The 21,636-nt window shown below is 38.3% G+C and overlaps 1 protein-coding gene across 1 annotated transcript in view; it reads right to left on the bottom strand.

The window, feature by feature from the left end:
• The window catches only part of fbxw10 (F-box and WD repeat domain containing 10), a 74,543-nt gene that overhangs the window by 20,064 nt on the left and 32,843 nt on the right, over nt 1-21,636 (bottom strand). The window contains exons 5-7 of the mRNA XM_063074290.1: nt 20,107-20,319; nt 12,390-12,500; nt 6,381-6,484 (exon numbers count right to left, since the gene is read on the bottom strand). Coding sequence (XP_062930360.1) covers nt 6,381-6,484; nt 12,390-12,500; nt 20,107-20,319 — 428 coding nt within the window. The remainder of the gene's footprint in view (nt 1-6,380; nt 6,485-12,389; nt 12,501-20,106; nt 20,320-21,636) is intronic.

The raw sequence follows: 21,636 nt of genomic DNA on the forward strand, positions 1-21,636 counted from the left end.
TAGGGAAAGTTGAAGTTTCCTTTCTCATCCATTTTTAATTTTATCAGATATATCTGGCTGTAATTTCATAATTATATCATAAATTATTGCTATTAATCCCTTCTGCAAAGGATTAAAACCTAAAATTTTATCAAAAATGCCAGAAGGATTTGAAGTCGGAAAGGTAGGCAACTTAGTACTTAAAAAATTTCTTATTTGTAAGTATCTAAAAAAATGGGATCTAGGCAAATCAAATTTCTCAGATAACTGCTCAAAAGACATAAAGCAGTTATCCAAAAATAGATCATGAAAACATATTATACCTTTCATTTTCCATATCAAAAAGGCTTGGTCCATTACCAAGGGTTGGAAAAAGAAATTAGATATAATAGGGCTTGATAACATAAATTCATTCAGGCCAAAAAATTTACAAAATTGAAACCATATTCGCAATGTATGTTTAACTATAGGGTTGAAAATGTGTTTATTCAATTTAGGTAGTGCAAAAGGCAGTGAAGTTCCTAAAATGGAAGCTAAAGAAAACGGTTGTACAGAATGGCTTTCAAGGTTTACCCAATGTGGGCTTGGAGTTATATTCCAATCTTGTGTCCAAAATATTAAGAACCGGATATTAATTGCCCAGTGGTAAAATCTTAGGACAGGCAATGCCAAACCACCCTCTTTCTTAGATTTCTGTAAGTATTTTTTACTTAATCTGGGATTTCTATTTTGCCATATATAAGAAGAAATTTTAGAGTCAATAATATCAAAAAAAGATTTAAGAATGAAAATTGGTATCACTTGAAATAAATATAAAAATTTGGGTAAAATAATCATTTTAAAAGCATTAATATGGCCAATCAACGATAGAGACAAAGGGGACCATTTAGTAATCAGTTGTTTAACCTGATTAATTAATGGTAAAAGGTTGAAATTGAATAGATCCTTATGTCTCTTAGTAATTTTAACTCCCAAATAAGTAAAATAATCAGTAATCACTCTAAATGGAGAGTTTCTATAAATGGGAACCTACATATTTAATGGAAAGAGTTCACTCTTACTTAAGTTCAGTTTATAACCAGAAAAGCTACTAAACTGAGCAAGCAAAGTTAATACAGCCGGAATAGATTTTCCTGGATTAGAAATATATAATAGTAGATCATCTGCATATAGTGATAATTTATGAGTCTCATTTCCACAGGTAATACCAAATATATTAGGGGAGTCACGAATGGCAATAGCTAGCGGTTCCAAGGCAATATCAAATAATAATGGACTAAGAGGGCAACCCTGCCTAGTACCACGGAATAAATGAAAAAAAGGGGATCTCTGATTGTTAGTAAATACCGAGGCCAAAGGGGTAAAATATATCAGTTTAATCCAGGAAATGAATATCGGACTAAAATTAAATTTCTCAAGGGTATTGACTAAATATATCCATTCGACTCTATCAAAAGCTTTTTCAGCATCCAATGAAATGACACATTCTGGAATTTTGGGTGAAGGCATATAAACAATATTCATTAATCTCCTAATATTAAAAAAAGAGTAACGGTTTTTAATAAATCCAGTTTGATCAGCAGAAATAATTTGGGGTAATACATTCTCCAATCTCGTTGCCAATATTTTAGAAAAAATCTTAGAATCGACATTCAGCAGAGATATAGGTCTATAAGATGCACATTCAGTAGGATCCCTATCTTTTATAAGAATTAGGGAAATAGAAGCTCATTAGAAAGATTGTGGTAATTTACCTATTGAAACTGCATCCCTAAAAACACTACATAGCCAAGGAGTTAGTGTAGTTGAGAAAAATTTTTAAAATTCTACTGTAAATCCATCTGGACCAGGTGCTTTACCTGAGTTCATTGAAAAAATGGCATTCTTTATTTCCTCTACTGTAATAGGTACATCTAGTTTTGAACGTTCATTAGATGATAATTTTGGAATATTCAGTTTCTTAAAAAATTCATGCATTATAGTGGAGTCATCAGGAAATTCTGATTGATAAAGGGAGGTATAAAATTCTTGAAAGGATTTATTAATCTCGTCATGGTCAACTGTCAAAGTGCCATCTTGTTTACGAATCTTAAGAATCTGTCATTTAACCAAGGCCGATTTCAATTGATTAGCTAAAAGTTTCCCAGTTTTATCACCATGTATATAAAATTAACTCTTAGTTTTGATTAATTGACTTTCAATTGAAGATGATAATAAGAGATTATGTTCCATTTGAAGTCCAACTCTCTGTTTATAAAGTTCTTGATTGGGAGCTATAGAATATTTCTTATCAACTTCTTTAATCTTGTCAACCAGTTTAAGTATTTCCTTATTAGTTCACTTTTTTAGTCCAGCAGTGTATGAAATAACTTGTCCACGAATATATGCTTTAAAAGTATCCCAGAGGATCCCACTGGAAATATCATCCGTGAAATTCGTTGTAAAGAAAAACTTAATCCGTTCATCAATAAACCTAACGAAATCTGAATCTTGAAGCAAAGTGATATTAAATCTCCATTGTCTAGAATTAGTAGATATATCCGTTAAGTTAATAAATAATTTCAACGGTGCATGGTCAGAAACAGCAATAGAATCATATTCACAACCCGTAACAAAAGGAATTAATCGAGAGTCAATAAGAAAGTAGTCAATTCTTGAATAGTGCTGATGTATATGTGAAAAAAAGAGAACTCTTTGACATTCGGATGTAAGAATCTCCAAATTTCTGAGATTCCAGAGTCGGTCATAAAAGAGTTAATAAGGGTAGCCGATTTATTCAGAAGTGCTTGATTAAACTTGGATCTATCTATCAAAGGATTTAAACAACAATTATCAGCATATAGTCATTTAATTTGGGAAGAGATGTGAGGAGATTCTTAAAAAAATCAGGACAGTCAACATTTGAGGCATAAACATTGAGCATAGCAACCTTTTTGTTAAATAACAAGCCAGTAATCAACAAAAATCTGCCATTAGAGTCTGAAATCGTCTCATAGTGCATAAATGAAATTGACAAATCTATAAATATAGAAACGCCTTTTACTTCAGCCTGTGAATTCGCATGATACTGTTGGTCCTTCCAGAATCTAAAGAAACGTTGATTATCCTCTTTCCGGACATGAGTTCCATTAAGTTCATCTGCCATTTCTTTGTCCCCCATTACTACCTCACCAGTATCATTTTCCAGTGGTCCAATATCAACTCTCACCTCCCTTTTACTCTTTATATAACTGAAAAAGATTCTATTATCCTGCTTTATATTATTGGCTAGTTTGACCTCATGGTCCATTTTTTCTCCTTCTTATAGCCTTTTCAGTTGCTTTTTGTTGCATTTTTAAAGCTTCCCAAACAGCCAACTTCCCACTCACTTTTTCTACCTTATTTGCCCTTTCGTTGGTTTTTATGCAGTCCTAAACTTACTTTGTCGGCCACGGTTGCTTACCCCTGCCATTTGAGAACTACTTCTTCTGCAGGACATATATATCCTGCACCTTGTGAACTATTCCCAGAAACCTCAACCACCTTTGCTCTTTTGTCATCCCTGCCAGAACCCTACTCCAGGGTCCCCAACCTTTTTTTGCACTGCGGACTGGTATAATATTGACGATGTTCTTGCAGACCGGCTGATGGGGGGGGAGGGGGGAGGGTGGGTAGGTGTTCAAGTTCAATAGTGCATGACAGGGAATGAGGAAAGGTGCAGCTGACTCATATCATTTCATATTGTTTCCTCGCGGCCCGGTGGTTGGGGGCCATTGCCCTACTCCACTCCACCTAGGCAAGCTCCTCACTCATGCCTCTATAATTCCCTTTATTCCATTGCAACTTGTGCTTCTCCTCTCATATTTGCAGTATGAACTCAATCATATTATGATCACTGTCTCCTAAGGGTTCCTTTATGTTAAGATACCTAGTAAGATCTGGGTTGCTTACACAACATCCAACCAATGAAAGCCTTTCCCCAAGCAGGCTCAAGCACAAGCTGATCTGCGAAGCCATCTTGTAGACATTCAACAAATTCCCTCTCTTGTGATCTGACACCAACCTGATGTTCCCAATCCCCGTGCATGTTGAAGTCCCCCATTACAATTCCTAGCTCCCTTCGCAATCTCAACCCCACATCTTGGCTACCATTTGGAGACCTATATAAGATTTCCATAATGGTTTTTTTCACTCTTGTGGTGTCTTAACTCCACCCACAAAGATTCGACACTCTCTGATCCTATGTCACCTCTTTCTAAAGACGTAATTCCACCTCTTGCCAACAGAGCCACACCACTGCCTCTGTCTTTCTGCCTGTCCTTTCATCACAAAATAGATCCTTTGATGTTAAGCTCCCAACTATGGCCTTCTTTCAGCCACGATTCAGTGAACCCACAATGCCATACTGACTAATCTCTAATTGTGGCACTAGTAGATCCAACTTATTCCGAATGCTACACACATTTAAATACAGCATCTTCAATCCTGCATTCTTCGCCCTTTTGAATTTTGCCTCTGTGGTACAATTTAACTCTTTGCTCGATCTGCACTTGTCCTCAGTCATTGGCTTGTCCTTCCTTACATTCACGTTACACCCGTCATCTTCTTGTACACCTGCTGGCTCATCCTCAGCTCTATCATACTGGTTCCCATCCCCCTGCCATATTAGTTTATCATGTATGAGTGTAATCTGGAGCCAAATTTGAAGAATCCCAAGCCCAACAATATAGCAACATGAGAAAATCAGCAGATGCTGGAAATTTAAGCAACACACACAAAATGCTGGTGGAATGCAGCAGGCCGGGCAGCATCTATAGGAAGAAGTACAGTCGACGTTTCAGGTCGAGATCCTTCGTCAGGACTAACAGGAAAAAGAGATTTTAAAGTGGGAGGGGGAGGGGAGACCCAAAATGATAGGAGAAGACAGGAGGGGGAGGGATGAAGCCAAGAGCTGGGAAGTTGATTGGCAAAAGGGATACAATGCTGGAGAAGGGGGAGTATCATGGGACAGAAAGCCTCCGAAGATTCCATTAATGCCTCTCCTCCCCTTCTTACCCCACCCCTAATTATTTATTTATTTATTTATTTTCTCTCTTTCCGTCTCACAATAACTCCTTGCCTGTTCTCTATCTTCCTCTGGTGCTCCCCTCCCCCTTTCTTTCTTCCGAGGCCTTGCGTCCCATGATACTCCCCCTTCTCCAGCCTTGTATCCTTTTGCCAATCAACTTCCCAGCTCTTGGCTCCATCCCTCCCCCTCCTGTCTTCCCCTATCATTTCGAGTCTCTCCGTCCCCTTCCCACTTTCAATTCTCTTACTATCTCTTTTTTCCGTTAGTCCTGACGAAGGGTCCCGACCCGAAACGTCGACTGTACTTCTTCCTATAGATGCTGCCTGGCCTGCTGCGTTCACCAGCATTTTGTGTGTGTTCTCAGCGATTTAGACTATCTTTCAGATCTATCAAAAGTATCTCATTCTTGGTGATGTTTCTGTCCTTTCAGTTTTAATCAATGAGGCAAGCTATCTGTCATTCAGCAGCATTCTGAAGCTCTGTGGATTGCCTAGCTTGGTCACAAAATATTACCTCAGTTTGAAATTCTCATCAGATATGTCACCTATGGGGAGGGGATGTGGGTGGAACTCAATCCTAAGAAATCTACCACATCAAAGATTTTGTCAGTGTGAACAAGCAAAGTTTTCAACCATGTCCAATGAATCAGTATAAGATGTACATCTAACGTTCTTTAACATCCCCCAGTCTCTGTACTCTCTTTGTGCTGTTTATTGAAAATAAGATGGAAAGCCATCTTGTGTTTGTAAAAGTAAACACGTCAGTGTATTTATCAAGTCTCCCTTGATTTTTGACGTAAGTAACTGTCAGTGTAAAGTATTAATACCTAATTCAGAATAATGAGAACAATATTCCCCTTATTCAAAATATTGCCATTAAATGAATACTCCAAGGAATTTGGACCATCCCATGGAGTTTATTAGATTTGAAGTTGTTGAATAGATTACCTTCGCAATGTTTTTCAATAAAAAGATGATGTGATGGCACTGTGTAAGATAACCATTTCATCAATAGGGTTTTTCCAAATATCATGTAGATCAGGGATTTCCAACCTGGAGACCATCGGCCTCTCAGTTAATGGTAGGGGTCCATAGCATAAAAAAGGTTAGGAACCCCTGATGTAGAGTGAATTTGACAATATTATGAGTTATAGCTCAGCTGTAAATGTACCAAAATCAAATTTTTCAGCTGAACATTGGATTCAATCTAACTGCATTTCCAAAATTAATGTGTTATTCTCAGAAAACCTCTATGCTTTAGCTTGAAAAATGTAATTTTCACTAAAATTACCAAAGGAGGCATAAATAAAAGAAAAACATTAACATTTCACACAGTTATTATATGATTCACATACTGCTGTTTGATGACTTTTATATTATAAGGACCACAGTAGACATTTCTCTCCTCCATTTGTATCACATCAGTGTAGATGTCAGTGTATGCTGCTGTTAATCCAGTCTGTAAAAGTAAATATATCAGCATATTTAACAATGTGCTGGGTATCAAATCATACTTGATTTTTGACATAGGTAACTGTCAATGTAAAGAATAATGCTATGATAAGAATCAGCTCTTTTAATCTAGCCAATGATGTAAAACTACGGAGATTAACAATTTATTGGAATTGGTAATGGATCAATAACAGTAATAATCATACATGTAGGATTTCTGGTAGAGAAAAATATTACATAACTCTTCACAACAAAAGATCAAATGAATAATAACATTACAGTTATTGATGTCTTGTGCTAGTAAAACATGAAATCAAACAGATTTTTTAAAAGAAGATGAGACATGTTTATTGGTGAGAGAAAATTAGATTATAGAGGTGGCAAATGTCAATGTTTTCTGCAATGGTGAGTGTGGAATATCTGGAAGTCTTTTTATGGTTCACAGGCAAGAAACTGAGCAGCTACTGACATTTCATTCCTTGACATAGGAAGCTGTGCTTTAACGTTGCTTACAATATTAATTATTTTGACTAATAATTCTGGTACCAATTTTTTTTAAATATGGATTTATTTTCTGTAGCTTTATATTGTGTTTTCTAATGTTCAACTTTTTAAACTTAGTTCTATTAGTTGCTCCCTATTAAGAAGCCCCATTCATGATCCCACTGTTCAAGCAAGAACATTGACTATAAATTTCTTCCAAATGTGCACATCAACTGTTGGGAGCTATATTGGAGCAGACTTGATTGATTTCCTGAATGCGCTACAGTAGTTACTATCTACAGTGTTGGAGTTCATTGCATGTAAAATGGATGATAAAATCATTGTGCAATGAATATAAGAAAAAAAAAACTTTTTTAAGCCATTTGCTCAGTCACATTTTGTATGTGTTTGCATATTGATTATCTCTCGGCTAGCTGTTGTCAAGTCCAAGAAGAGCATGACCTCGAATTTTTACCAGTGCTGAAAACTGTGCCGGTTTGTTCCGCTGCTGCTCACACTAGAAATCTGCTTCCACACCTCACACAGCACCAGCTGTGGTGTTTCATGGATTAGTACACAATTATATGCAGTAATTTCAGGAAATTTAGCACCAGCTGAATGCACCAGACACTGACTGAAGTCATATCTTCACCTCTTAAAAGGGAGATGCTCATTTCATCCAGATATTACTTGAAAACATTGCAGAATTTGGGGATCATTCAGGCACGCCAGAGCTCTGCCCTGTCAGTAAAGTTGCAGGTACAGCAGGGACCTCAGTGAGAACTCCACATCCAGGTTCCATTCTGTCTTCCTCTAGTTTTTTTGAAGCATGCAGAAAAATCCTGAGGCAGTGAGAGCTGTCTAGTGAACTATCATGTTTAAAAGTATTTAAATCAAGCACTGCATCAGCTACCCTTCTCGTACAAAGTTATTAGAAACGGGTAGCTGATGATAATCAGTAGCACCAGAGATCCCAACACACAAAGACCACCGTTAGGAATGCCTATACCCGGACTGCAGTTTGGTAAATTGGATCTCTTGGCTGTCCATCTCCTACCTGCATACAGGCAGAGACTAAAGACCAAAGCTCCAGAGATTAGGACAACAAAGAGGTGGTCACAAGAGGCAGAGGAGCAGCTATGGGATTGATTTAAATCAGTGGACTGGGCCACGTTCAGGACTCATCCCTGGATTTGAATGAATACACCATGGTTGTCACGGACTTCATTAAAAGACTTCATTAGATGAGTGTGTCCCCACAAAATCATTCAGTATTCCCCAATCGGAAGCCCGAGATGAACCATAAGGTCTGCAATCTGCTGAGGGCCAGATCAGAGGTTTTCAAGTCTGGTGACCAAGAAAGTTCAAAGAGGTCCAGGTACAGTCTCCAGAAAGCCATCTCACAGCTGAAGAGGCAATTCAGGCTAAACCTGAATCAATGAAGGATGCTCAACAGTTGTGGCAGGGCTTGAATACTATCACCCCTTATAAAATTTAATCAAGTGATTAAACAGGGCTGCACTTCTAGATGAGCTCAATGCCTTCTATGCTCATTTTGACCATCAAAACATGAAGGAACCATCACAAGCTCCCACAGCCCCAGACAATGCTGTAATTTCAGTCTCTGAGGCTAACATGTGAGCAGTCTTCAGGAGGGTGAACCCACGAAAAGCAACCAGCCCAGATGGAGTATCTGGCAGAGCAGAGTATTTTGCTTTTTTTTCTTTTTGTATTTGCACAGTTTTTGTCCTTTTGTACACTGGTTGAATGCCCAAGTTGGAGCAGTATTTCATTGATTCTATTATACTTATTATTCTAGTACAGATTTATTGAGTCCACCCACAAGAAAATGAATCTCAGGGTTGTATATAGTGACATATATGTATTTTGATAATAAATTTATTTTGAACTTTGACATCTAATATATTGCTCCCAAGTGCATGGCAAGTGCCAAGAGACTTTTTTTTTCTTTCATAGAGTTTATGATCTCCTTATGAATTAGTTAGACTATAGGCATACAAAATGTCAGCCAGTGGTATAGTGGCATCAGCATCAGACTTCGAGGTGAATGGTACTGAGTTCACGCTCTTTGCATGCTTTCCATCTGTGCTGGTTAAGCATTGAGCTAGCAACTCATCCTCGTAAAAAACAGTCAAATGCTACAGAAACGGGAAAAAGGAACAACAATATGAACATGATAATTAGAAGCTTTACACCTTTAAAGGATACCCAAAATACTTGGTTTGAAAGATATGTTAAACTTGTGAAACTGAATGTATGGAGGTGAGTCCAGCAAAACAGCTAGAAATGATTTGACCCCCATTATCCCCAACTTTCCAATGCACAGGAGTATTCATCACAAAAGATTAGAGTGGTCAGAAACTTTGCAGGGAGGGGTGAAATCACAGCTTCAGTTGTAAAACGAGCAGCATGTCCAGATACTGTAAACCCACTGAGTTCTGCTTACAATATTTATTGCTGGGAGTTCTCTCAATTTTTCAAAGCCATTAAAATTGCTACAGAAATGGAAATTGTTGTAGCTCTGCCTGTTGCTTAGAGGATCTCCATGTTGGCCAAATGGAAAAGCAATCAGGTGTATAGAGACAGGAACAAGCATCCCATTTCTCACATGGTCCTTCAGAATTATTATTCAATTACTGAAAATGTGGAGACTAGAAGAAAGGTCTGAAACTTGTTTCTTCTTCATCGCCGTTCCTCACCTTTGAAATGAGTAGGAAGCATTAAACCTAACCAAGGTCAACAGGCAGTGAAGTCGGCACTCTGTATCTGGAGACGAAATAGGATTGTGAAATTGCCTTTGAGCACCTCTCAAGTACTTTGACGATGCCACATCTGCATAGACTTGTGAACTTCCTAATTCAGGTCCTATGTGGAAATGCCAGCATTTCTATGAAAATTCTGGACCAATTATTATCCAGATCATGCCTCGGTTTTGAATCTAATAGTAAATCATTGCTTTGACTTGCCACTAGATGGTGACCTTTTTGCATGGATTGGAACTATATATCCAATCATTAAAGACAGATTGGTTACATGTAGATTAAGGGGAATACATAGTCTGTTAGTTTTCCAACCTCCAAAAGAACCACAACCTTGTCGTGGTTTGTAGGCTTGCGTGCCTCAATGACCAGAGAGCTACGTTGGCTGGAGTCCGGGCTTTATGCTTTGCCTCTTGATAGGGTCACACCCATGCCAAATATGTCAAAGGGTAGAGGCCAGACTAAGAGTGGTGCACTGGTCCTCCAGGTTCAGGGGTTCGGTTCAGGGGTTCAGCTCAGGGCTAACAACCCTGACTGGTAAAACAAATTTGTTAGGGAAACAGCAATGAAGAATCCTTCTACATCTGAGTGGGACAGTATTCCTGCGTCTCCATTCAGGACTTGCATAACTGCCAGTAGTGAAAATTAAGAGGAAGCAACTGAGAAGATGAAGGAAGCCCTGAACACCACTTGAGATGGAGGACATTCATTGTTGCCCTAAATACCAGTGGCGTAATGGGTAGTAGGTAAGTCATTTTCCAAGCTGATTGTAATGTTTGATGCATTGAAATGGAAAGAACGAAAAATGATTAGATTAAAATGCAACTTTATTAATGAATGATTTTATGATATTCATTGAAATAGATTTTTGATATCTTAAAAAATGTATATTATTCCCTGTTATCAGATGGACTGTGAATTAAATGTATGGTTACTTAAAACATTTAAGCTACTTTCTCTTAAATGGGAGGGGGGAGAAGATGGCGGCGCACCTGTGTGTGCGCAGCCCTCCAGTGAAAAGTGATATTGTATCTGTTAAATAGGGGCTGTGGACAATTCTAATTTCATGGAGAATGGACATGAAAGCACAGAGGAACATCTGGAGAAATTTCTGAAATGCTCGTTCGCTGCTGTCGTTACTATGTGGTCGGGAATCTTTCGGAGGGTAGGCCTCAAATCCCCGGCTTTGCCTGCTTTTGGCGACCGAGAAGGAGGTCGAATCGTTCGGACGGAGATGGCGCTCAGTACTCGGTGTCAGAGAGCTGATCAGAGCTCGAAGTTTTCAGATGACTCAGAGTCGGATTGTGGTCAGCATGGCAGGGAGAGTTTTTCTTCCTTCTCCCGTCTGCGTGAGATGTGGGACATTTGAGAGACTTTGAACTTTACTGTGCTCGTGGACTTCTTCATCAAGGTATGGTATTTTTGCACTGTTGTAACTATATGTTATAATTATGTGGTTTTGTCAGTTTTTTCAGTCTTGGTCTGTCCTGTGTTTTGTGATATCACACCGGAGGAAATAATGTATCATTTCTTAATGCATGCATTACTAGATGACAATAAAAGCGGACTACGTGTCTTCATAATCTAAATAATCTAAATGCTTCTCCAATTCCCTCCTGTAAACACTGACAAAGTTTTGTGTCTACTATTCCGAATAGAGTTCCAGATCATTACCACTCTGTATTGAGAGTTTCCTTACTTTCCATTTGCATGGTTTGTCCTTCATTTTATATCTCCATCCCCTGCTTCTAAACTCATCAGATTCTCTATTTATCCTATCTAGTAATGTCATGTACACCTCTAACCAACCTCATTCTTCTCTGCTCGGTCAGATACCCAAGAACAGGATAGGCAATATGAAGAAGCATCAGCTCGAGCCAACAGCTCCGACATAGACAGTCCATAATTTGGGTTAGTTTAGAATCAGAATCTATATGCGGACTCCTAAACATGAGTGACTTGCAACCAGAGAAGTTCACAACTTTTATCATCTCACTGGAGGACTTGGATCAGCACTTAAGTGGGAGAAGTCTGCAATGAAATCCTTGGGACATTGACAGGGCCTGTCAGAGAGCCTGTGTTTAATAGTGGGGATCTGGGAAGTATCCAACACCAATTTTGGATTGAACATCCAGATCTTACAACATGGAAGGATAGGAAACTCCATTAGCACATTAGCAATCCAGCATCCAATGGACAATATCTCATTCCAATGTAACACAAACATCAATCACCCAGTACCTAATGACTACAGCAGAAGCTCAGAGACTCGCAGAATCTGAGATTACTGCCATCATAGTTTTGGCTACTAGGATTCAATATTTGGCAGATTATTCCAGCAGTCCAGGACACAAATAATGGGAGAGCAGTGATTAATTTAGCAGTCAAGTCATTCAGAATCCTGGACTAATCAAGGTTGGACAAACATCCAATATGCAAAAGAAGGCAAACAGTGCAAATACAAAAAGAAGTCTTACAGATATCCCTGAAATAAATAAAATTTCAAAGATTTTCCTGTCGGTAAAATTTTCTCTTCATTTTGTGGCTCTAGATTCTCCCAGAAAAGGAAACATCCTCCCAGTGTCCACTCATAAACTCATATATTTACAATATAAATACACAGACATGGTACTCTGTTTTTATACATACCATTTTATCAAAATTCTTCATTGGTATGGTGAATCCATTTTCATCTACTCTTGGCACTGGAATGTGACAAATTTTTGCATATACTGCACTTACATTCTGAGGTACAATTTCCTAAAAGGTAAATATACAGTGAGGAATTTATCTTATTTACAGCATCTACAAAAGTGAATATTATAGAAAAAAATGCCTCTTTTTGCTTAACCATGATATTTTCATCATTTCAGATATGTTGTAAATTAAGCATTTTTTCACTGATAATTTGCATATTAAACCATTTTATGTTTCATTTTTCCTCACTCCACAATACAGTCCATGGTGATATGGCTACTAAATACTAAAATCTTAAAGTACAAGCTCAGTGTATTTACCCCCTAATATTTTCACATAGTATAAGAAGCTATTCAGTTCCCAGGCAATGTTCTCTACAGATAGTGCTGCCAAAGTGAGAAACTCATAAATATGACAATGAACAAAATCTCATATCACACTACAACGTGCCAACAAATCAGTGAATTTTTCATTCACGGTACACCGAATTCAGTTCTCCACTAAGCCCAAATGCAATATTACAATAGGCATTAAATGATAATCATTTTTATTCTTGTGTATTACCTTAATTTTTCATGTCATGTTTCATGATTATACTCCCTTGAAAACACGTTGATGGCTTAGATCAGTGGTTGGCTTATATGGCTATGAAATTAAATCACTCAAGAAGCATAATATTTATAAAGATTTATCATGATTTAAAAATAATAGGCTAAAATTATCATGAAATTACATAGAATTAAAAACATATTAACATAATGCACAATTCAAATATAGCAGTTTTATATCATAATCTTTTGATTTTGTAAATAAACTATTTTTATGTACAATAGTAGTTTAATAATGTATGTATGCTTAGGAAGTCATAATGAAACTTTCCAAAACAACACCATATATCTATCACAAAAATACAACTATTATCATGTAATTTGTAAAAATATTATTGTGCATTTTCTACATTTTAATTCAATATTTGAACTATATGGAGTTATGTTATTTTACAAGCATTTGTGAAAACTTAGCCTGCTTAGGGATATTCAGCATGGCTTTGTGAGTGCTAGGTCATGCCTCACAAGCCTGATTGAATTCCTTGAGGATGTGACAAAGCATATTGTTGAAGGTAGAGCAGTGGATGTGGTCTATATGGATTTTAGAAAGGTGTTTGATAAGGTCCCCCATGCTAAGCTCATTTAGAAAGTCAAGAGGCATGGGATCCAGGGAAACTTGGCCGTGTGGATTTAGAATGGGCTTGCCCATGGAAATAAGAGGGTGATTCTACATGGGCATTTCTGCCTGGAGGTCAATGACTACTGTATTGTGCAGGGATCTGTTCTGACACCCTAGCTCTTTGTAATTTTATAAATGACTTGGATGAGGAAGTGGAAGTTAGTAAGATTGCAGCTGACATGAAGGTTGGTGGAGTTGTGGGTAGTGTAGAAGGTTGTCATAGGTTACAATAGGACATTAACAAGATTCAGAGCTAGGCTGGAAATTGGTAGATGGAGTTCAACCTGCAAAAAAGTGAAGTGAGTCACCTTGGAAGGTCAAATTTGAAGGAAGAATACAGGGTTAATGGCAAGTCTCTTGGCAGTGTGGAGGAACAGAAGAGGGAACGTGGGCCCACATCCATAGATCCCTCAAAGTTGCCACGCAAGTTGATAGGGTTGTTAAGAAGGTGTATGGTGTTTTGGCATTCATCATTCGGGGAATTGAGTTCAAGAGCAACAAGGTAATGTTGCAACTTCATAAAACCCTGGTTGGACCACACTGGAAATATTCTGTTTAGTTCTGGTTGCCTTATTATAGGAAGCATGTGGAGGCTTTAGAGATGTACAGAGGAGATTTACCTGGATGTTGCCTGGATTAGAGAGCATATCTTATGAAGATAGGCTGAGCTAGCTGGGGCTTTTCTTTTTGGAGCAAAGGACAATAAGAGATAACTTGATAGAGGTGTACAAGATGATAAGAGGCATATGTTCAATGGTTAGCCAGATACATTTTCCCAGGGCAGAAGTGGCTAAACAAGGGGGCATTATTTTAAGGTGATTGAAGGAACGTATAGAGGGTATATCAGAGGTATTTTTTTTACACTATGAGTTACGTGTGCATGGAATGCCATAAAACCATAAGACACAGGAACAGAATTAGGTCATCTGGCCCATCGAGTCTGCTCTGCCACTCAATCATGGCTGATCCTTTCTTCTCTCTCCTCAGCCCCACTCCCCAGCCTTCTACCTGTAACCTTTGATGCTGTGTCCAATCAAGAACTTGTCAATCTCTGCCCTAAATACACCCAATGACCGGGCCTCCACAGCTGCCTGTGGTAACAAATTCCACAAATTCACCACCCTCTGGCTAAAGGAACATCTCCACATCTCTGTTTTAAGTGGATGCCCCTCTATCCCGAGGCTGTGCCCTCTTGTCCTAGACTCCCCACCCCATGGGAAACATCCTTTCCACATCTACACTGTCTAGGCCTTTTTAACATTCAAAAGGTTTCAGTGAGATCCCCCCATCATCCTTCTAAATTCCAGCGACTACAGACCCAAAGCCATCAAACGTTCCTCGTATGATGACCCTTTCATTAGCAGAATCATCCTTGTGAACCATCTCTGGACCCTCTCCAATACCAGTACATCTTTTCTTAGATGAGGAGCCCCAAAACTGTTCACAATACTCAAGGTGTAGACTCATCAGTCCCTAATAAAGCCTCAGCATCACATCCCTGCTCTTGTATTCAAGACCTCTTGAAATGAATGCTGACATTACATTTTGCATTCCTCACCATCAACTCAACCTGCAAGTTAGCTTTTAAGGTGTTCTGCACAAGGACTCCAAATTCCCTTTGCATCTCAGGTTTATGGAATTTTTCCCCATTTAGAAAATAGTCTGCACATTTATTTCTACCACCAAAGTGCATGACCATGCATTTTCCAACATTGGAGTTCATTTGCCACTTTCTTGCCCATTCTCCAAATCTGTCTAAGTCCTTCTGCAGCCTACCTGTTTCCTCAACACTACCACCAATCTTTGTATCATCTGCAAACTTGGCAACAAATCCATCTATTCCGTCATCTAAATCATTGATATACAGCATAAAAAGAAGCAGTCCCAACATCAACCCCTGCGGAACACCACTAGTCACTGGCAGCCAACCAGACAAGGATTCTTTTATTCCCACTCACTGCCTCCTACCAATCAGCCAAAGCTCTAACCATGTTAGCAACTCTCCTGAAATAACATGTGCTCTTAACTTGTGGCACCTTTTGAAAGTCCAAAAATACAACATCCACTACGTCCCCTTTATCTATTCTACCTATAATCTCCTCAAAGAATTCCAATAGGTTCATCAGGTAAGATTTTCCCTTAAGGAAACCATGCTGACTTTATCCTATTTTGTCCTGTGGCCCCAAGTACTCCATAAGCTCATGCTTACTAATTGACCCCAACATCTTCCTAACCACTGAGGTCAGGCTAACTGGTCTATAATTGCCTTTCTGCTGCCTTTCTCCTTTCTTAAAGAGTGGACTGACATCTGCAATTTTCCAGTCCTCTGGTACCATGCCAGAGTCCAATGATTTTTGAAAGATCATTGTTAATGCCACCACAATCTCTAACACTACCTCTTTCAGAACCCTAGGGTGCAGTTCATCTGGTCCGCGTGGCTTATGTACCCTTAGGCCTTTCAGCCTTTTGAGCACTTTCTCCCTTGTAAAGGTAACTGCACTTTTCTTCCTTCACACACTACAACATCTGGCACACTGTTAGTGTCTTCCACGTGACGACTGATGCAAGAGACTCATTTAGTTCATCTGCCATCTCCTCGTCCCTGTTATTATTTCTCTATCCTCATTTTCTAGCAGTTCTATATCCACTCTCATCTTTCTTTTTTTTAATACATACTTGAAAAAGCTTGTACTATCCACTTTGATATTGTTTGCTAGCTTGCATTCATATTTCATCTTTTCCCTCCTAAATACACTTCTAGTTGCTCTCTGTAGGTTTTTAAAAGCTTCCCAAACCTCTATCTTCCCGCTAACTTTTGTTCTGTTGTATGCCCCCTCTTTTGTTTTACATTAGCTTTGACTTCCCTTGTCTGCCAAGGTTGTACTATTTTGTCATTTGATTATTTCTTCATTTTTGAAATACACTTGTCCTGCACCTTCCTCATTTACCCCAGAAACGCACGCCATTGCTGCTCTGCTGACATCCCTGCCAGCAGCTCCTTCCAAGTTACTCTGGCCAACTCCTCTCTCTTACCACTGTCATTTCCTTTACTCCATTGAAATACTGCTATATCGGACTTCACTTTCTCCCTATCAAATTTCAAGGTGAACTCAATCATATTGTGATCAATCACTCCTAAGGGTTCTTTTACCTTAATCTCCCTAACTGGTTCCTGTTCATTACATATCACCCAGTCCAGTATAGCTAATCCCCTAGTTGGTTCAATGACAAACTGCTCTAGAAAGCCATCTCGGAGGCATTCAACAAACTCTCTCCTGAGATCCATTAACAACCTGATCTTCCCAATCGATGTGCATGTTAAAATCTCCCATGCCAATCATAACATTGCCCTTTTGACATGCCTTTTCTATTTCCTGTTGTAATCTGTGGTCCATATCCCAGCTACTGTTGGGAGGCCTGTTTATAACTACCATCAGGCTCCTTTTACCTTTGCAGTTCTTAACTCAACTCACAAGGATCCTTCCGATCCTATGTCACATCTTTCTACTGATTTGATGCCATTCTTTACCAGCAGAGCTACGCTACCCACTCTTCCTACCTTCCTACCTTCCTATCCCTTCAATACAACGTGTAACATTGAACATTCATCTCTCAACTACAACCATCCTTCAGCCGTGATTCAGTGATGGCCACAACATCGTAGCTGACAATCTGTAATAGTGTAAGAAGATCATCCATCTTATTCCTTATAATCTGGGCATTGAGATATAACACCTTGAGTGCTGCATTTGCTACCCTTTTTGATTTTGCATCCCTAATGCCCTGCCACAGGTGATGGTAGAGGCACATATGTTAAGACTCTTAGATAGGCACATCAATAATTGAAAAATGGAGGGCTATGTAGGAGGGAAAGGTTAGATTGATCTGATAATAGGTAAAAATATTGACACAACATCATGGCCAAAGGGCTTGTATTCTACTTTAGTGTTCTATATTCGGTGTTATTTTCCCATGTAATTTACTGTCTTATTACTTATTATGAAATCTTGTGTGCAAACTTGTACTGGAAATTCATCTTTTCAAGGATGGGGAATTATTTCACCTTGGATTGATCTTCATATCTCAAAAATAGCTAAATCTCATTAATCAGGTAGCAGAAACAAATATATCAGCTTCAAAAACAGTTGCTTTTAAACTTAACTAATTAAAAATATCCAATAAGAGTTGGCCACCATTAGTCACAGAGATTATGACTTGGTTTATTAACATCATTTGTAACAGGATAATTTTTCAGTTATTTTTCAAATTTTTTCAAAACTATTTAAGGATAAACTCCAGAAAACAAAAGTTAAGTATCTATTTTCTAATGCTTTATGTCTGAAATATAATAAAGATAGATTTTCCTTTTAGCAGATTTACAATTTTCAATGTACTAGTGCTGTTTATACAGTGATATAATCAGATCTAATGAGTGTTTTATACCAATGTTTCCAATTTGCACAATGCACAAAGCATAATCATCTAGACTAAAATTAAAAGTACTCATGCCGTAGCAAAAGAGTACAGAGAAAATTTATCGCATTAAATGTTCTACTCGAGTATGCACTCTTTTATAGGACTTCGAACTTTCTAATTCAGATCTTTAGTATCATTTGGATGTTTTACACAGTTGGCTCCCATCTCTGCTCAATGTGTGTAGTGACATGAGTAACTTGATTCGATGAGACAAATAGTCTTTAATTTAAGACAAGGGTGGATAGATTTTTGCATAGTAGGGGTATTGAGGGTTATATGGAAAAGGCAGGCAGGTGGAGATGAGTCCATGGCCAAATCAGCCATGATCTTACTGAATGGCGGAGCAGGCTCGACAGGCCAGATGGCCGACTCCTGCTCCTATTCCTTATGTTCTTACGTTCTTCTTATGTGTGTGCACTTTACAGAAATCGTTTTATAGGATCCATGACAAACAATTAACTCCGCCATGGACAGTCCTAAACCCATCTGTGAAAGGAGGAAGGTTGTGCACGGGGCTAGTAACACCACCCTGTAACAAAACCCAGTGCTACAGAAACACCAACAGAAGCTCCAAAGACCTCATCCCTGCAGAGGAAAGATCTGCACCAAGAAGACATATGAAGTTATGCGGTGAAAGTGGAAGCCACAGGGCCAATCGACCTACCTCCCTCTCACCCCACCCCACAGGATAGAGGCTGCTGTTGGTGGCCAATGCCCAGTAGGGGTGATAGGCTAAAGAAGCAGAATGACAAACAATTTAGATTCCATTGAACCCAAGGGTAGTTTGTACCTGTGGAAGAACAAATTCAGCTTTCGTCACATCGCTTATACTTATGCCAGTATTGCAGACTGGCATGGTGAAGAGGATTGATTTGAAATCAGCTCTAAAATGAAATGCATGAAAAGAACTGACCCTGTTCCATTTTAGGATTTTGTCAACGACAAGGCTAATTTCAAAATGAAGATGAAAGCAGACTATATGAGAATATAGATGGTCTGGTTGGTTAGTCTGCAATGTGGCAAATGAAATTCAATCCGGGGAAATGTAAATTACTGCATCGGGGAAACATAACAAGGCAAGAGAATACACATAATGAGAGGATGCTAAATGTGAGGAGGAACAAGAGGGTCTTCTGAGCATATGTCAAAAATTGTTAAATGTATCACAAAAGGTCAATAAGTGGTTATAAACTGTAAAGGATCATTTCCTGCATGAATTGGGAAATACTAGAACAGGGAGATTACGTGAGTTGCCTACTACACTTCCTGGACTACAGGGTAAACACTGCATTATTTCTGGTTACCACATTACAGGCAAGATAAAAGAAAGACAACTATATTAAAAAAAGGAAATATTTCTCTTTACTGGGGTAAAAAACCACAGGGTATAGATTTAAAGTAAATGTACAAGGTTTAGAAGGGAGATGTGAAAAATGTTGTCACAGAGGCTGGCTGGAGCTTGGAACAATGCATAAAAGAGTGATAGAAAGGGACCTTCAACACTTTATTGTAAAAATTGGATATGTACTTGAGCAGTGACCCACAGAGCTTTGGAGTTAGTGCTGGAAGGTAGATCTCAGCTGGATAGTTCTCTAATAAGCATCAAAGAAGCAATGTGTCAACTAACGTGCTGTATTGCTCTCTGATTTTTATTCCTTTCTGTTCTTTTAGATTTTCTAAATTTGTTTTTGCACTACTTATTTTAATTAACTATTTAATATACATAAATACTTACTGTAATTCAGTTTTTTTCTATATTTATCATGTCTTGCATTGTACTGCTGCCACAAAGTTAACAAATTTCATGACTGATGCCAGTGAAAATGAACCCGATTCTGATTCTTATTTGATAATGTTAACTGTGAAATGTCTTCAATTCTGTTAAATGGAAAATACAACTTTCTTCTCTGTATAGATAAGATAGAATAATTAATATATTTACAAACTAGCTCTTATAAATAAATACCTGTGGTCCTCTGCTGTCTGAAATGTTCTTCAGCTTTCTCCTGTTTAGGTATACATCTTTATTCTCAAGTTGCCTGATGCATATTTCTAGGTCTGTTTCCTGTTTATTCCCTTTTCTCTTTCTTATTTTCTGTCCTCTTTTACCTTCCGCTTTCTGGTTCATTTTTTTCTTTATACTTTCCACTGTTTTCTTTTTTGTGATGTTGCCTAATTTCTTTCATTATTTTTATGGTAAAGACAATTATATCAAAAGTTTATCATGAAGGAAACAACTTTCAAATCTACTTAAAATAAGGACTGGAAGTGGTATTGTCAATGCATTCTGAGAAATTCTGCTAAGTAAAAAATCTAGTCTCTGCTAACCAGATAAATTAAAAATTCTAAGAAAGAATGGAACAGGATCAATGGGTTTTCATTCTTCCTAGAGAATATGTGCAAACACCACCCTTTTATCAACAGAATGCCAAGGGCGAGCAAGGGCTGTTTGGACCATCTTCTACTACCATAACTCTTCCTTAAATACGCAATTCCTTAAGATCATAACAAGAAAATAACTATCTTTACAGGCCAATATGGAAATGAAGAATAGAAACTTATGCATATTTTTGAAAATAGCCCCAGATATGTCGACAGAGAAATTAAACAACATCAATACGTTAAATTAAAGACAATACATGGAATGGCACCTGCATCCTCTTGTAGAACTTAACATACCTTCTGTTGACATTAGGTCTGATGTGTTAAGCCAAGCAAAGAAAGGAATTTAAAAGTTGCCAAACAGTAGCAAAACAAAACATTCCTTAACTAGTTTATAAAGGAATAGGATATTTGGCTGGGCTAATACTCTCATATTTGGAGAAATGAGAAGGAAATCTACTGAAGTGTAAAACCTATTCAGAGGATGTAGCAGAATCAATACTCAGAGGCTATTTTTCCTGGCTGGATGGAGTAGAACTGAAATGGTCGGCTGGTGGGAGGAAGTAAGGGGCAAGGGGTGGGGGATGAAGCAAGATGACGCTGCAGTGTCGTGAACTCAGGATAAGGAGTTTATTTAGGACTCCAGTGCAAAATAATCTACAGATTCAGATGGATACAAGTACTTCACATCGTCAGTCTCCTGAGGGCTTGGAATAATCAGTGAATATGAATTTGCAGGGTATTTGAATGTACAGCTCATTTGGAGTTTGAGAATTGATATTGAACAGTAGATAAGGTTTGGGGAGTCTTTAGCTCTTTTCTTTCTTACATTCTATTGTGTGCACAATGTCAGAATATAAGAAATGAGTTCCGGTTTAGATAGCACTGAGATGCAATCTCCATCAAAGTCGTGGCTTAGACTTGGGTATTGTTTTTTTTTTAAGTTCATAGGGCTGGCTTTGGGGACAGAGAGGCATTTAGGGGTCAGGTTAGGGTTTAGGGACAGGAATGTAGGGGAGTTAGCGTGATGTGGACATGTGACAAAAATATCAGTGGTCAGACGTAGGGCTGGCAGACAAGTGAGGATGAGGGCTGGTAGCTCCCAGTGAGTTGT

Source organism: Mobula hypostoma, chromosome 22, assembly GCF_963921235.1.
Source record: "Mobula hypostoma chromosome 22, sMobHyp1.1, whole genome shotgun sequence".
Lineage (NCBI taxonomy): Eukaryota > Metazoa > Chordata > Chondrichthyes > Myliobatiformes > Myliobatidae > Mobula > Mobula hypostoma.